The sequence below is a fragment of the Nylanderia fulva genome, unplaced genomic scaffold (genome assembly GCF_048542155.1).
Source record: "Nylanderia fulva isolate GAGA-0341 unplaced genomic scaffold, ASM4854215v1 Scaffold220, whole genome shotgun sequence".
Classification (NCBI taxonomy): domain Eukaryota; kingdom Metazoa; phylum Arthropoda; class Insecta; order Hymenoptera; family Formicidae; genus Nylanderia; species Nylanderia fulva.
This window is the reverse complement of record NW_028190286.1, coordinates 166,849-184,592: the sequence shown is the minus strand read 5'-3', so window position 1 is coordinate 184,592 and position 17,744 is coordinate 166,849. Positions and strand designations below refer to the sequence as shown.

Here is a 17,744-nt window from a genome sequence, read left to right as displayed (position 1 = left end):
GGTAAGTAAGCGGTAGTTTCCGGTGGTTACAGGCGATAAATTTTTGGGGGTAGACAGATGAGTTAACGGGGAGAGTGGGCGAGGGAGTTAGCTGTCATTTCCCTCGCTGTTGACCTCAGAAAAGGGTCGGTTGCGTGCCCTGGAATTCCAATCGTGAAGCAGGAGAGAGGGGGGAGGGAGGGGGTGAGAAATGGAAAATGAGGCTAAACAGGGAAAAAAAAGCTTCGCCCAAAATTGGGAGTGGGCTGAAGCTTGGGAAACCCTTTTAAAAAAATTTTTTTTTTCATTTTTTTAAACCGAAAGGTGTTTCTGGGTTTGGCTAAGTTAAGATTTTTTTAAAACAAGAATTTTTTTTTTTTTTAATTAATTGGAAAAAATTTAATTTTGGTTAAGAAAAGCTTGCATGAAAAAAAATCGGGGGGGAAGGGGAAAAAAAAGTAAAAAAAAAGGGGGGAATAAAAACAAAAGAATTTTTTTGTTCTTTCTTTAAAAAATTTATAAAAAAAAAAAAAGGGGAAATTTTTTTTTTGGAAATATGTTTTTTGGGGTAAATTTCAATTGATGAAAATAAACAAATATCTTTTTTTTAAAAAATTCTTTAAAATTTTAAAAAAAAAAACAATAATGATATTGAGATTAAAAAATTTAACTTAGGAAAAAAGGTTAATAATTTTAAAAATTAATTTAAAAAATTTTTCTTTTTAAGTTAAAAACAAGGGGGTTAGGAAAACCCGGAAATTCTTCAAAAATTGGGTCAAATAGGTGTTAACCAAACAAAAAAAACTAGTTCGTGTTGAATTTTGGCTGAGGGTGTGAACACCCTTTATAAAAAAAAGATTTTTAGCTTTTTCGTTTTATCCAAAAAATTCAAATTTTTTTTAGGGGGTTCCATACAAGTTTTTTTTTAATTTTTTATTAATAGTTAAAAAAACATATAAAAAAAAAAAAGTTTTTTATTGGGAATAAACAATAATCCAGTTGTTTTTTTCCAGAAAAACATTTTTTTTTTCTTTTTTTTTTTTTTGGAAATCTAAGTGCTAATAAACATTGGTTTGCAGCATCTTTTTAGTCCCCAAAAATCTATAAGAAACATTGTCGGGTTTTAAAAAAATTTTTTGTAAATGGTGTAATTATAAAATAGCGAAAACATATAAACCCACATTGTTAAAAAAAAGCTGGGAAAGGTAGGCTGATAAGCGATTAAATTTTGTGTCGGCATTAGATTGGTAATAAAATTTAATCAAGTCAACCGGTTTTTCCCCAAAAAAATTTAAAAAAATCTTTCAAAGATAAATTTAACTTTTTAAAAACCCACCCCGCGCCCGGTAAGTTCGGCAAACCAAAATTCGGGATCCTCTGTTGTTAGCAGCGAAAAGGGAATTACATGAAAAAAAGGTTTCGTGAAAATTTTTTTTAAATAAATTAATAAAAATTTTGGTATCCAAATCTTTTCCCCGCGATGCTCTACTGGAAGAAGCGGGTGAATCTAAAAACTTTACTAAGGTCTTAAAGGGTTTTGTCAAACATTACTCACTGGATCCCCATAAAGTAGGATGTGACACAAAAATGTCGCGATAACACATAAATTGTGCGAGGATAATGAATAGACACGTGAAATAGATAAAAGAGAAATTTTTTAAAGAAAAAATAATAAAAAACGAAAAGCGTGTAAGAAAACGGGTTACCCGGCGAGTTCGCGCTGCAGATCCTGCAGAAAGGGTGGAAAAGCGCGTAATGACGAGTTTTGGGGTTCCCCGAACCCTGCAGAATGCAATGCCGGCCGGAGTGGAGACACCTTTCCCAACAGCGTTTCACGATTCCGCTTGTCGATCGAATTTCCGACTGCGTACCCCCAGCTCCCCCTTGCCTGAGAATTGATATGTACAGATTTATTCCTTATTTTTTGCGGATTTTTTCGTTATTAAGGTGACAATAAAATTAGCTGATATATTTTAATTTAATTCATAATTTAGATACACAAGGCTTTTTTTCGCAACCAGTCAGATTGTGAGTCAGAGGGGAGAAAAGCACAAACTAAAAAATTTTGTATTTTTTAAAAGGAAAGATATTTTGATAAAAAAACTATTCAAATTGACATCAAGTCTAACATGGCTAGGAGCCTTAAATTTCTCCTTTTTGTTCCCTCTATTCTACGTCGCATAGAGAGAAAACGGAATATTTAATTAGATACCTAAATAAAGGTGATACGAAAGCGCCCCCAAAAGTTTTCCCGTTTTCATTTGTTCTGTATTTCATTTAAAAAAGTGCTCAAATTACAGCAAAAAATGTTATAAATTATAAAAATTAGTAAAAAAGTATCTGTAAAATGTAAAATGTAGGTTGATTTTAAAATAATAGCTATAAAAATATAATTTTTTATCACGACTTATTTAAAAATTGGACCCTAAAAAAAAACATAAAACTTCGATTGCATTAATTACCGATCGAGCAACTTCGGGTGATACGCCCGATCCTATAAATTTCAGCAGTATGAAGGGCAAAAACATTGTAACGTATGGAACAACTTTTTAAGTGAAATTAATGACGAACGATATTACACTTGTTGCCAAACATTTTCCTCGGTTTCCCTTTTTATTTTTACCCGCATCCCGATCCCGCCTGAAACAGGTGTTAATATAGTATAAGGTCTTTTATAAACAAAAAAGATGAGCGCGAAATTTCACCCTTTTTGTTTCCCAAAATGCCATCTCTTTTCTAACAGTTTCATTTTTTTTCCCTTAAAATTTTCTAGAGGCTGTATGTAACAGTTGGCGGCAGTTTCCTATAAAATCTTTTCGATTTCCCAATTTTGCTGGCATTGACCAATTTTTATAAGAGTACCGAAATTTGATTAAATTGATTATTATATAAATCTATACCTTTATACTTTTTTTTCATACTAACCATAAGCTTTTCCCGGGGCCAAAATCATTCCCAGTTTCATCAATCGTGCCCAAACTCAAATTTGCTCAAGCGTTGGGTCTCTTCTTAAAATTTTTTTCAAAAAAAAAGCTTCAATTCTATTGCCAAAAACTTTGTAAAATAATAATTACATGTTTTTTAATACAGAAGCTAAAAAATTTGATTTCCATCTATTATATTAATATATAAATCCAAATTTAAAAGAAAAACTTAGTACAGGATTTGGAGTAAGACAGCTTCCATTTCCCGCAGTATCTTTCGTCCAGTCTTGGTAGCATTGTCTTGGGCTAAATGCTCCAAATGTGACCCAAACTCTTTTTTCCAAAGGCCCGGGTTTTTCCTGGGTCAACTGAAAAAAGACAAAAATAAAGATATATACATGCTGGTTAAAAGTTTGCCTATACAATTTATATTTAATAGGACCCTCAAACTCAGCTGACATTTTTTTTTTTGACGAAAAATTTGCTGTCTAATTATATAAAAATATATTAAAAATCTTCTGATCTTCAATAAAAAATTTCATAAAAACCCTAAAAATACGGGGGTTTTTCCCGGGTTTAAAAACCCAAAATTTTAAAATACAAATTTTTAGGATCTAAAACAAAAAAAATTTTTTATCGGAATTTGCTCGCAACCGCTTCCTTAAAGAGGATATTGACTTTTGAAATTTTAAACCATAAGGATGAATAATATCGAAATAATTTTTGGGCAACTTTCAGATGTCATTCTCGATGACAGGAGACATTGGACTTCGATCCGTGTTTTTTTTTTCGCCTCGAAGAAGGCGAAGAAGTCGCTCTTCCCCACCTGAACGACTCTGCTCAGGGCGGCTCCGCGTCCTTCACCAACTTCTTCACGTTAAAATCCATTTCTCGGCGATCAGATTATTCACGCGCGACCGAAAGATTTCGTACACCCGACCCTTCCTTCTCGCTCCGTGCTCCGTCCTTTATATATTATACGTGTATGTATACACTCGCGTTTTACGTATACACACACTTTTATCTCCTCTATCATCATTAATACCCGCGTGTCTCCGCAGAGTGGCGACATATTGTCGCATGCGTAAACGCGCGCGTTGGAGCTTTAACTAACTCTTCCTTTTGTCGCATCGATGATTGCCGACAGGATTTTTTATTATTTTTTATTTTCTATATCAATATTTAAAAAAATAGAGAAGAAAATGTTTTTCCCCGATGCTAAATTTTGTAAATTATATTTATTTACATTTTAAGTAGCAAAAACTGACGTCCGGAGGCGTAATTACATACGAGTCTTAGGTGCCTCTACGCTGGAATTTAATTTTGCACCCCCCAGTGACAAATGTTCCATTATTTTGCAAAACTGCAAAAATAATTAAAAAATAAACTATCAAAATTTTTCGCGCCCTACTCTGGAGCATATATTGCGTACCCCCTTTCCAGGTAGCAAGCTGACGTCCAACGTCAAAATGACGTCATTTTGACGTTTAATATGATGTCAGCTTGCTACCTGGGTTGTAACGTCACTTCACTGATGTCATTACAGATTGTCAAAATTAACACGTCACTTAGACGTCTAATGATGTAATTGACGTACGCTTGCCTGTGGGATTAATGAAAAATAATAGGTACAAAAAAAAATATATTCTATATATAACAGGATGTCCTATTTTAAAGATTACAGTATATTTTTATATCTCGCAAACCGCCAATGATTTTATTGAAAAATGTTTCAAACAAACATATATCCCTTATATAAGCGCATGATATATTATTTAATATTTAATATTCTAGGCGAATTCTTAGAATATTAAATATTCTAAAAATATACCTAGAACATTGTTTAAATATTAAATAATATTATGCACTTATAGAGATATGGGTGACAAAAAGATTTGATCATTTTGAAGGTAACGTGAAGATCATCTTTAATTTATTAAATAGAACCTATTATTTTTCATTGCATATAGTCTTATTGTAGTTTATTATCTTGAGAGTTTTCTAAAACACTTAAATGTGATAAATATATATATATATCCCCTATCAACGAACGACGGTAAAATTCCCTCTTATTTTAGAATTAAAAATATCGGTATATATTACGTGTTTTTTTTTAGAAATGGATAAAGCAAAGATAATATAATGGGTTGACAGTTCGTCTATATCATTTGAGTCATATAGAGATAAAAGTAGATTACGAAACTGTAATTTCGTAATTATTTGAAAAAAATTAAAGGTGATCTTTAATTATGTGACCTTCAAATGATTATTCAAGGTCAAATCTTTACCACTATATCTTACGTCCCTTTTGAAGTCAAACAACTTTTGTTTGAAACATTTTTCAATAGAATCAGTATAGGTTGCGAGAATAACATTGCGTAACTTTAAAATGGGACATTCTGTATAAGGTGTCCTATCTTATAAATATTTTTTTCTTAACAATAAAAGCCTTTTACAAAAAAATGTTTCATACAAAAATTGTAGAATTTCGAGGAGGAAAGAAATTGGTACTACTGATTTTTTCTTAAAAGGCGATTTTCAAGGTCATTTGAAAATTGTTTTTTTTTTAATGAGACTACTTTATTTTTTTTTATACAAATTGCAATATTTGCTATAAAAAGTTGTAAAGATGAGATGACAAAAAGTGAATAGTTTACGAGATATTTTATATTTTAGTTTAACGAACATAATTTAACATAAATTATTCTAAAATTGAAATAAAATAGTTTTTATCTTACTTAATACTTTTATGCATAAAATTTTCTACGCACATTATATATAATTATTCATGAATTAGATCATAACAAATTATACGATAAATATACATATAACAATTAGTTTTCGATAAAAATGTGATTGTAAATAAATTATAAAATACAAGCATTTTATAGAATTTCTTTATTCTAGATTATAAAATAAAATAACTCTCATTCTGCATATATAAAGGTTTCGGTAAGACGGTTTTAAGCAACTGCTCGGTGCTGTTTTATTAAATTTTTTTAAACAAAATGCCATTCTTTTTCTCTCGCTTTTTCGCAAAAAGAAGTTAAAAATGTGACACTTTATATATACTACTGTTTTTATCAAGTTAACAATGTTGATATTGCTGAGCTTTGATTCGCACATCTTCTCAAGTAGCAAATTGACATCATTAAACATCAAAATGACATAACTTTGATGTTTAATAATTTAGGTTTGTTCAAAATCTCTCGGCCAAACGCTTATAAAAAGACTGATGTACTCGTTTAGATTGGTATATTTGTCAGGCAGTGTGTGTGTATGTTTGAATGTGTGAATGAGAATCAACAATAACAAGGAAGAATTTGCACCAACACTTAAAGTATGCAAAATGCAAACGCATTGTATTATAATTTTTTGATCTCATTGTTTTTTGGAAAATAAATATTTCGTACAATGTATACAAACATGTACTGGATGAACATTTGGAAACGAGAGTTTGGCTAACATTGGAAGAAGTTCCTGTAACATATTGCTAAACAAAAAAAATTATAATCTGCTAATAAAGCTTTGCGCTAAATCATTCTCTGGTATATTTCATCATTCGCTCAGTAAACCAGCATTATCAAGGAACTTGATTCTTCTCATGTCGCAGCTATTTACTGTTGAATGATATTCGATAGCGAAAAAAACAAAGAGAACATAAACTCGTTGGAAATATTCATAGTTAAACTTAGAACGTATAAACAACCCCAGACCAAGAATCTTGGTAATATTTGCACAATTGTCATTCAATATAGCTATCACACTAAATAACTGTCGTTTCCCTCTTATATATACGGCAATGTTCTTACAACAAAACAGTTTTGCCATGTTTTCGGTCCGTTTCTTTTCGATAAAAATGCTTATATTAATACTAAGTAATTATCATAATGTAACGACAATGCTGGATGATGATGATTTCATTTCTCTGATAGAGGCTCGAGCATCGATTTCGAATATTCCACAAGCGTTTTTCAAACTTCGTCGATCAAAGGAATGTTCTTTCAAATTGCTCGTGTTATCAAGGCATTTATTATCCATTGTTCGGTCTGCTGGCCAACCGTTTATCAGTGCGATCTGCCGATTGCCGATAGCTTTCGCGCACGCGCCCGGGCTTCCGTGCGAATACTCGTGTACTCGAACCATAGGACATTAGGAATTAAAGTCGTGTCGCGCAGCAGCAGGTACTCTGATATTCGCCTGAAAAAGAATAGAGTATATCAAATAAACAATATTATCGCTATTATTATTGTTATTATTATTATTTGCTATTATTGCCACCATCCTCATCATTAAAATATGAAGAACAATAAATATCTTTTAAGGAAAAAAGTGAGACAGTATTTTTTAAGCAATTCTCTCACATTTTATTATTATTATTATTATTATTATTGCTTAAGGGGATGTCTCAGTGAACTTCGACAAAATAGTAGCGCTCTCATTTTGGAATTAACAATATCGGTAATTAAGTACAATGCCTCTTTTAAAAATAGACGAAACATATAATATGAGTTGACAATTCGTCTATCATTTGACGTCATATAAAGATAAAAATAGATAAGGAGAACTATAATTATTTCTTGTTTTTTCCCTATTAAATCGAACTTCCTTGGGATCATTGATGTATGTATTGCAGTCGTAGAGAAGCATTTTTAATTCCGTCTAATTAATGCGACAAAAGACTAGAAGTACGAGAATAATGATCGATAAAACACAATTGTGAAAGATTCCCTTAAAAAGGAACTGCACTATATTTTTTCTTAGAAAGTATTTATTCAACAGATTTGAAATTTATTTGCAATATACAAATAAATTTTCAGCATGCATTTTCTCGCATATGATGTCACAATCTAACATGGCCGACTATTTTTTTTTTAAACTTTAAATCTGTAGAATACTTTTGAAAAAAAATGTGATGCAATACTTTCTGAGTAACCTTCATATTATTATAATAATAATTATTATTATTACTCAATCATTACTAACCACGAGACCACTATGGGAAAGAACGGCGTTAAAACCGTATGCATAATTATAAACCATGCAGTTCCCAATATAAGTCCAATTAGCGCACCAAAGAATACTTGTGTATTTGAGTGATACGCTAGATATACTCTGCTGTAAGTTACCAATATGGCTCCGAAAATGCATCCTATCGCTACTATTGTCCGCCAAAACTTCTCGAATATTGTACAGTTGTAATTTAACCTGAAATGTACGAGATTCCATGAGTCAATAAAATGAATGAAAAATATAGGCAGATGTTTAATAGTGAAAATCATGATTGAGAAGTCACTCGTTACTTGTAACAAAGTTACAGTTACAGTTATATATTTTTGGTAACTATAACTTTGTTCCTTTTTCTGTAACTGTAACTTAGTTACTTTTTTGCTAACTAGTAACTAATTTAATAGTTTATTTAAAAATTAGGACTAAGAATTTTTTGGAAAGTTACGACTGTCTAAAATTTTATGAATGTTTTAATTAAAAAATCTGAGTCCCATTTTTATTTCAAGTAAATAATATTGATTATTGTGTTAGAAGTTAATTTATTACAAATTATTAATTGAATATATTTAATATAAGAGTTTTAACAAGGCTCTGTAATATAAATATAAATTTAACGTATAAGACGGGCAACAAGAGCCAAATCGCGGATGACAATGCGTTATCCTAACGAAACTAAATAATTTTTCGTTAGAATTAAATACCGGTGCACAAGGCACCAAATTTTTACTTGGACACGGCCAAGATTTTAAAAATTTGGTGCCTTGTGCACCGGTATTTAATTCTAACGAAAAATTATTTAGTTTCGTTAGGATAACGCATTGTCATCCGCGATTTGGCTCTTGTTGCCCGTCTTATACGTTAAATTTATATTTATATTACAGAGCCTTGTTAAAACTCTTATATTTGATACACGCTGGCTTAAAAAATGCGTTTGTTTACCAACATTAATATATATAACAGAGAAAAGTATAGAATCGAAAGGATCTGAATAGCTCAGCTGGAAGAGCAGTCGCCCGGCAAGTGAAAGGTCTCGGGTTCGATTCCCGATTCAGCGATTTTCGGATCTATATTTTTCTCTTGCATTCATTTATTTATTTTCCGTAGGGGGGTTAAAGGGGTATTGAAATTAAATCTCAAAATATGAGATTATTTCATATTTAAAATCTTGGCCGTGTCCAAGTAAAAATTTGGTGCCTTGTGCACCGGTATTTAATTCTAACGAAAAATTATTTAGTTTCGTTAGGATAACGCATTGTCATCCGCGATTTGGCTCTTGTTGCCCGTCTTATACGTTAAATGAATATATTTAATATATGAAATTATTAATTTATCTAATATATTTTTATTTTAAATTTAAAACAGCTTTAATTTATTGCTTATAAAATAATATAGCACATCATCAAGCATGTAATATATAGTTAAGTAAAGCTTGAAATACATAAGATTATGTTTAAAATAGAGTCATTGCAAAAAAGTAACTAAAAAATAACGATTTGTTACTTTTTGAATTATATAACTGTAACACATTATTTTTCAGAGTTGGTAAACTGTTAACTGTAACGTAGTCATTTTTTCAGTAAAAAACTGTAATTGTAACTAGATACTTTTACAAACTTTCTCAACCCTGGTGAAAATATAATGAATCATATTTATCTAATTTAAATGTATAATTTGTTTACCTAAAATATATAAAAAGTGTTGCGTATGCAGCGAAGAACCACATAAATTGTGCATGAGTAGATGGCATACCGTATTCAACATACAGGCCATCTCTCTTTATTGGTCTTGCTTCGCGAATCGTGTGTTTCAATATAAAATTTATACAATCATTGATAATAATTCCGCTAAAAAATACAATCTGTAACAAAAGAAAAAATCAAATTTTCAACTAGCAATACGATATCTATACAATTATAAAAAAATTGTATTTACAAGTTTGATATAAAATTATTCTTCAACTTCGTTCTTCACTTACAGTATGTAAATCTCTCCTAAATAGTATTAATGCAATAAAACCAGCTATAATGGCAAAGGGTGTTAAACTTATTGCAGCTAATGCCATTCCAAAGAGATCCCCTGAAAAATAGAAAATGCACATCATTATTACGATATAACACATTATAAAAATAAAAAAAATAAAATAAAATCAAAAAATGAAAAAAATAAAAATAATTTAAAGAAAAAAAACATTTTCTTATAACAAATTTTAATATAAATTTGATTATTATTAGCAACAGCTTGATCATAATTCGTCCATGTGAGAACAGAACAGTATTGGTGTGTACGTGTGTATTTATATATATAATCATTATTATTATTGTTATATCAATAAAAATTCAAGAAAATAAGTGGAGTGTCAAAATTTTTTGTTCTTTGTACACCCCGACGAGAAATATGAATCGACCTACTCTACCTTGTGGATACTCCACCAGTGTCAGAGACAACGGGACCCATTCGAGCTTGTCGGCAGCATTTGCGAAACGCGACTTGATCTGCTCGTCGAACGACTCCTCGAACGATGCCATTTTATCGCAATCGTCGAAGCAGCATGTCTCGAGGAAGATAGAGTGAGGGAGGGGGATGTTGTATTTACATCCCTGAATTCATAAATCGCATTCAATTGTCACCACTCGCCACTTAGCGTCCACCTGTCGCCGGCAGAACTGAACCGACCCCGCGAGAATTGCGAAACGACGAGGCCGAACGAGATAGGGAAAGCTGGAAAACCGAAGCCATCTGACAAAGCGTCGCGGAAACACTGCGCTTTGCTCGATCGGTAATCGAGAATTCTGTAATATACAAGGTGTCTCATTTTAATGTCCTAAATAATTTTTTTATTTTTGATCGTAGAAGAAAATGGTTCAGACAAAAGTTGTATGGTTTCAAAGGGGATGTAAGATGGTGCCATTAATTTGACCTTGAATAATTGCTTGAAGGTCACGTGAAGGTCAACTTTGATTTCTTAAATGGAACCACTTATTTCTCATTACATATTCTTGTAGCTTTATCTCGTAGCTTATTTCCAAAACCCTAAAATAAAATATTTTTTAGTACTTTTTGAGTTATAAAAGTTCGAAAATTAACAATTTTTTGACATTCTGTATATAGGTAGCAAGCTGACGTCATATTAAATGTCAAAATGACGTCAGCTACCTGGGATTTTAACTTACGCAGATAATAAAATATCTCTTGAATAAAATACATTTTAGAAAAAAAATGTTTTAGACAAAAGTTACAGAATTTTGAGAGAGAAAGAAGTTGGGGTTATTGGTTTTTTTCTAAAGGTCAATTTTTAAGATTATTTATGTTTTTTAAATGGAACTAGTATAATATTTTTAAATATAAATAAAATAGATTCCTTATAATATTTACTACAAAAAGTTGTAAAAATAACATGATCCAAAAATCAATAGCTTATGAGATACTTTATAGCATGTAAAATAATTTAAGCATTAAATATCTCGTAAACTATTATTTATTTTTGGCTCTTTTCTCTTTTATTTTTTTATACTGAAAATTGCAAGGAATTATATAAAGAATATATGACAGTTCCATTAAAAAAAATCTTCAAATGATCTTGAAAATCACTTTTTTTTTGAAAAAGTTAATAATATCACCTTGTTTAAAATATTTTTTTTATGAAAATCTCTCCTCCAATTTTAAAGTCGACCAGACTGGCAATAATTTATTTAAAAAATTAGTTAAATTACAACGTTTCGGCTGTCATTGCAGCCCTTTTCAAGTAATCTATGAACAGTTATATACATATAAATATACTCTTAATGCGCTTAATCATACAAATAATTATAAATTTACAAAAATATATATGTTTACGTACCAGATTAATACAATAAATCAAATTTACAGCAAACCCCCGACAAAATTAACCATTGTTTTGATGAACAATGTATAACTGACAGAAGTGAGCACGAAAAAATAGATGTTGACTGTTAGCAGGAAACTTAGTCACTAACGCGTTGAGAAAATAGAAAACCAGAGTACTGTGTCTTTCGCAATTTTTAAAACGTCAATACAAAGTCAAATAAATAAATAAATAAATAAATATGTAACATATGACACAGTACTCTGGTTTTCTATTTTCTCAACGCGTTAGTGACTAAGTTTCCTGCTAACAGTCAACATCTATTTTTTCGTGCTCACTTCTGTCAGTTATACATTGTTCATCAAAACAATGGTTAATTTTGTCGGGGGTTTGCTGTAAATTTGATTTATTGTATTAATCTGGTACGTAAACATATATATTTTTGTAAATTTATAATTATTTGTATGATTAAGCGCATTAAGAGTATATTTATATGTATATAACTGTTCATAGATTACTTGAAAAGGGCTGCAATGACAGCCGAAACGTTGTAATTTAACTAATTTTTTAAATAAATTATTGCCAGTCTGGTCGACTTTAAAATTGGAGGAGAGATTTTCATTATTTATTACTGGCGACTCTTAAGGATTATCATTTATATTTTTTTTAAACTGCATAGTTCAAAAGATAATTTTACTGTATGAGTTAAGATGAGATAACCTGTATACATTACATATATATAATAAATTTTCATTAAATTCTATTTAAAATAATTTTTAATCAAATTTAAAATAATTACGAATTGCTGTCAAAAAAAGTTAGAGGGGAGGGGGGTTTATCTTTTGATATCGGATTCAGCATAATCGTATAAATTATAATTTGTCAACTATATATAAACACACTCCAGAGATTTTAATAGGTTGTTAAAAATAGTATTAAAATATCGACAAAAGAGTTAATATTAAAAAAAGGTAAAGTATAACAAGAGCTAAAGGAATGAATTATACTGGATACATAACGTAATATATACTTTTACATATCTTAAAGAACAATACAAGCTTTTATTTTAACCAGAAGAAACCTGTTATTGCAATTCATTATAAATAGCAGCATATACAAAAGATACTGTGAGTGACAAGACGCAATAATAGAGCTCACGTTTGCGAATTATTCTCTTATTTAATTGTATCTTATTTCATCCTTATGGAAAAAATGAAATGCAACGCGTGACAGATTAAATTTTACATCGGTCTGCCCATGCCGCGTCCCATCGGTGGGCCGTCCTGAGTGCTCTTGGGGTTTTTAATGGTTTCGTCGACTGACAAAATAAGGCACGCAGCTTCCGTGGCGGCTGTCAACGCGTTGATCTTCACTATCGCGGGCTCCCAGACGCAGCACTGCATGTTATCCGCGATATCCTCCGTATTGATGTCGACGCCGTACCACTGCAAGCCTTTATGATGCTTCTGTCGCAATTTGTTCAGGATATTTGTCGCGTCGAATCCGGCGTTATCGCAGAGTTGCCTGTAACCCAACATATTTATTGTTCTATGATGCAATTTGCACTTTTACAAGATGATTCATTTTAATTGCTCCAGGCAAATATTTCGAGAACTGTGAGAGATATGAAAAAAATTTTTTTACTTCAAGGGGAGCATAAAATGGTATCATCAATTTAACCTTGTATAATGTGAAGGTCATCTTCAATTTCTTAAATAAACCTACTATTTTTCATCATATATTTCCAAAACACTATAATAAAATATATCTCATAGTTTTAGTAACATTTGCCTTGGGAGATTAAAATGAATCACCCTGTACAAATATAGTGTATAAAAGGTTGCAATGTCCTTTAATTTTATTAAATTTAACTAAGACTACTAACATTAAAAAATGTTTCAGACCAAAGTTGTAAAGCTTAAGATCTATTTACTGAAGCTAGTAGTTTGATCTTAGATGAATGCGACTAAAATTAGGACAAGATCACCTTGAATTTTTTAAATGGAATTATTCTATTTTTTATATAAATTGAGTCCTTGTAATATTTGGTATAAATTGTTAAAAGAATGGTCAAAAATTAATATTTATTTATATATAATTATATATAATTAATAGTTTATTATATAAAAATTATTAGTTATGAAATATTTCATAGTTTATGTATGTAAGATTATATCAAGTAAAGATGATCCTAAAAGCTACTGTTTTACTGATAAAACACGAAGCTATAGTTTATGTAAAATTATGTCGAATTTAAGTATTAAATATCTCGTAAACTATTCATTTTTTGACTCTTTCATCCGTATAACTCTTTTTTACATCGATAATTGCGAGAAATAAATTATATAAAAGACATGATTTTCATTAAAAAAAACCTTTAATGACCTTCAAAATCATTTTTTTTAAGTTAGTAATGTCAACTTCTTTCTCCTCTTTAAAATTCTACCTTTGTCTGAAATATTTTTCACAATTAAAGTACTCGTATTAACAAACTAACGCTATAATTTCATGTAAAAAAAGTTAAAAAGGGGCAATACAAAATAAAAAGGAAAATTATTTTTTAACTTTTTGTTTTACATGAAATTATAGCGTCTACAGTTCGTTATTAGTTCTTTAATCATGGAAAAGGATTTTTCAATCTGTGTACAGTTAATAAAAAGATAAGAGAGCGAACTTTCCAACTTCGCGTTTTATCGGATCAAACTGATATACCTAAATAGACCTTCTTAAACTCTACAACTTTTAACTGAAACATTTTTTTCGAAAATAAATAATAAAATTAAAGGAGTTCAATATTTTTTGGACACTTTATATAACACTTATGTCGAATATGCCAACCTCGGAATAATTTCGAGAGCTCTCGCAATCGCTCCTATTAAGAGCTGCTCCTTTCCAGCGATCGTGCGAGAATAATCGCGCAGGGTCTTGGAGAGTTCCATCTCGATGGCACCACCCCCGCCTACCACAGCGTCGTTCTTCACCATGCGCCTGACTACCATGATCGCGTCGTGAAGAGACCTCTCCGTTTCTTCTAAGAATTGGTCCGCGCCTCCACGCAGTATAAATGTACAAGTTTTCGCCCGCGAACATTCATAAAAGATGTTGAACCTGTTGGTGGATACAATTAATACATCGTTACATTTAACACTTATATTTTTTAAATATATTTAATATTTGTTGCTTTCCATTTACATCAAAGCTCAAATAAATCTCACTTTTGTCTTTCTTTAATATAGATGTTGAAGAAAGACAGAAGTGAGATTTATCCGAGTTTTGATGTAAATGGAAAGCAACTATTATTATATTTATATTTTTGAATATATTTCTTAAATATGTTTTTCCATTATGTATGAATCACCTCTCGCCCCCAATCTGTTTCTCCTCAAAAAGCTGGCATGTTCCAAGGTCGGAGACCTTGACGCCGTGCACCGTTGTCAAGATGGCTCCGCCGCATGCCTTCATCGTCCTCTTAAGATCTTCCTCGGGTACTCTACCAGCGCAGAACATGTCCCGGTCGGCGAAATATTGTGTCGCAACGTCGCCGATCGGTAGCATGGACAATACAACTTTCGCGCCGCTTTTGTGAATCTGATCAAGCTTATCGTAAAGAATCTGCCATTCCGCGTCGACGATTCGCTGATATTCCGCCACGTTATCCACGCGAACTTCCGCGTTATCCCGTTCGGCCTTCAGTTCCAATTCGATGTTCAGCAACGCGATTTTGCACTGCTGATATTTCTTCGGTTGCATCTCAAAGCCGGCGTACGAGAAGGTCTTCTTGAAAGCCACCCCCCCTTGGATCAGTTCCGAATCTTCTAGCGCACCTCCAGATACCTGAGAGTGTATTAATAATTTATTAATATATGATATAATAATAATAACAAATATAATAAAATAATAATAATAATACTATTATAATAATAATAATACTATAATAATAAAATATAATGTAAATTTAATAATTTATTAAATTATATTAAATTTATATTATTAGTAATTATCGATGTTAAAGAGCATTGAAAAATTTAATATAATTATACCTTCTTAATGCCTATCATGTTGAGGGGAAGCAATTCGTCCAGCATCATGACAGCTTTGACGACTAACTTGCTAAAATGCTTCTTCTGTTGATGTATCAATTTTGAGCTCATGGACGTGGCCGCGCATTCTTCCAAAAGTTCAATCTGCTTATCTATGTCACTTTTATCTATTTTTACGCTTAGTTCATTAATCTTTTCCACGGCTATTTGAAGCGCGCGACGAAGAGCCTTAATAATTATCCGCGAGTGCACACCCTCCTCTATAAATGGTTTCATTTGCTTCAGAAATTCTCCTGCTAACAAGACGACGCTGGTCGTGCCATCGCCCACCTGTCAAACAAAGAATTATTCAGTTTTTCATCTTACCTGTCTCTAGCTTCACATCAAGATTACAAGCAATAATATGTTTGAATACTATCGAGACAATTATCTTATCTTCAAGATATTGCCAGTCTTAGATTCTAAATTTTAATATCCTCTGAATTTTTATTAACACGTAACAATGTTACTTTCATATTAAACGTATCTTTAAACTCTTTTCAGAGGAAACAATGTTAATAAATATGCACAATTGTTAATAATTTTTACTTCTGCATCTTGTGACTTTGCAATATCCACTAGAGTCTTCGCAGCTGGATGAATAATATCCAGCAACTTTAAGATGGTAGCACCATCATTTGAAATCGTGCTCTTTCCATTTTGATCGACTATAAGTTTATCCATGCCACGAGGACCCAAGGTAGTCCTAACAGCGTCCACAACAATTTGACATGCATTTATATTGGATATCACTTGTTGCTTCCCCTGAGTCGCATCTGTGCCTTCTTTCAACAGAATTATTTGAGGTTGCTATAAAAAATTAATACACAAAAATTAACAAAAGAGAGAATTTTATATATCGATAGAAATATAATATATAAATTATTTATAAAATATTAATATTAAAATATACTATCATAATTTGTTTTATTATTTGTAAAATATAAATATTTATTATTATTTATTAAATGTACTGTGTAAAAAATACCCTCGCGTATTTTCCCATTTTTGACGTTTGTGATACTTTTTACGTAATTACTTAATAAACTGAAGTCTCGGCGATGTGTCCGGATGAGAAATAAATGAAAATCGAAATATAATTGAAGATCTACTACGTCGCTAAGATCAATCTTTTAATTAACAAGCAGAACCGAATGGGGCCGAAATAATTTTCCATAAAGTAGTTGTTTGTCGATTTTTTTTTTACACCTTCAATTTTACGAATTCTCTTATATCCTTATAAGGTTATAAAATCGGATCGCAGTCTTTGAGGAGCCGACAGTGGAAAAACAGATGATTTTTGTGTGGGAACATTTGTCAGTATAATTGATTTATTTATCGAAATTTATTTTTTATTTAGATAAAAAGTATTTTTCATTAGATAAAAAGTAAATTAATGAAGAAATAACGATGAAATGCCGCTTTACATGAGAAATAGGGTTAGCGTGGTCAGGAAAATGTTTATAGTGAGTTGCAATGATATAATTTACAAAACAAATTTTCTATTAAAATTTACCATGTTGATGTTTGTGATGTAGGGTATCACACGCTTTCGAAAATTATTTTCTTGATATTTCTAGATTAATTAATGTTTCCTAGAACGAAACGCGCCGACAAAAATTGACGAACAAAGAGTAGACGTTCTTAAGATTTGGATACGGGCACAGAATCACAGTTTAGCTATAACCAGTTACGACAGTAGCGTCGGAACCTTTGATGTTCGTGTCCCTCAGTCACGTGATCATCCGTCATGTTCTTGATGGTATAAAAGCGCGTTATTCAAAGATATAGAATACAAAAAAGTACTGATCTATATACTAATTGGATAGATTATATCCAAAAAAGTATTCTGAATTGAAACTCACTCAGCGCCTCGGAATGTTCAATAAGGTAAAACTAAATACTGTCATGGCATTGTTTTTTTTTTAC

The 17,744-nt window shown here is 31.2% G+C and overlaps 2 protein-coding genes across 2 annotated transcripts; both read right to left on the bottom strand.

Annotated features, from left to right (window-relative positions):
• Nucleotides 1–6,198: 6,198 nt before the first annotated feature.
• LOC114936658 (dolichyldiphosphatase 1-like) lies at nucleotides 6,199–10,675 on the bottom strand. Its single transcript, XM_029309912.2, has 5 exons — nucleotides 10,327–10,675; nucleotides 9,889–9,989; nucleotides 9,593–9,771; nucleotides 7,890–8,111; nucleotides 6,199–7,103 (listed from the first exon to the last, which is right to left on the bottom strand). Exons 1-5 carry the CDS (start codon nucleotides 10,436–10,438, stop codon nucleotides 6,971–6,973), a joined length of 747 nt encoding a protein of 248 aa, XP_029165745.1. The 5' UTR covers nucleotides 10,439–10,675; the 3' UTR covers nucleotides 6,199–6,970.
• A 2,050-nt stretch (nucleotides 10,676–12,725) lies between these two features.
• CCT7 (chaperonin containing TCP1 subunit 7) lies at nucleotides 12,726–17,480 on the bottom strand. The gene is made up of 6 exons (XM_085482941.1): nucleotides 17,332–17,480; nucleotides 16,365–16,625; nucleotides 15,777–16,106; nucleotides 15,095–15,570; nucleotides 14,575–14,844; nucleotides 12,726–13,260 (listed from the first exon to the last, which is right to left on the bottom strand). The coding sequence occupies exons 1-6, from the start codon at nucleotides 17,332–17,334 to the stop codon at nucleotides 12,978–12,980; spliced, it is 1,623 nt and encodes a 540-aa protein (XP_085339067.1). The 5' UTR covers nucleotides 17,335–17,480; the 3' UTR covers nucleotides 12,726–12,977.
• Nucleotides 17,481–17,744: the final 264 nt, after the last annotated feature.

Excerpts from the sequence above, each read along its gene's own strand:
- LOC114936658 (XM_029309912.2), bottom strand. The coding sequence starts at position 10,438 with ATGGCATCGTTCGAGGAGTCGTTCGACGAGCAGATCAAGTCGCGTTTC. Across the intron at positions 9,990-10,326 it reads ACTGGTGGAGTATCCACAAG|GGGATCTCTTTGGAATGGCA; the intron begins GTAGAGTAGGTC and ends TCTATTTTTCAG. Across the intron at positions 8,112-9,592 it reads ACACTTTTTATATATTTTAG|GTTAAATTACAACTGTACAA; the intron begins GTAAACAAATTA and ends CGTACATTTCAG.
- CCT7 (XM_085482941.1), bottom strand. Across the intron at positions 16,107-16,364 it reads CAAAGTCACAAGATGCAGAA|GTGGGCGATGGCACGACCAG; the intron begins GTAAAAATTATT and ends TTTGTTTGACAG. Across the intron at positions 15,571-15,776 it reads ACATGATAGGCATTAAGAAG|GTATCTGGAGGTGCGCTAGA; the intron begins GTATAATTATAT and ends ATACACTCTCAG.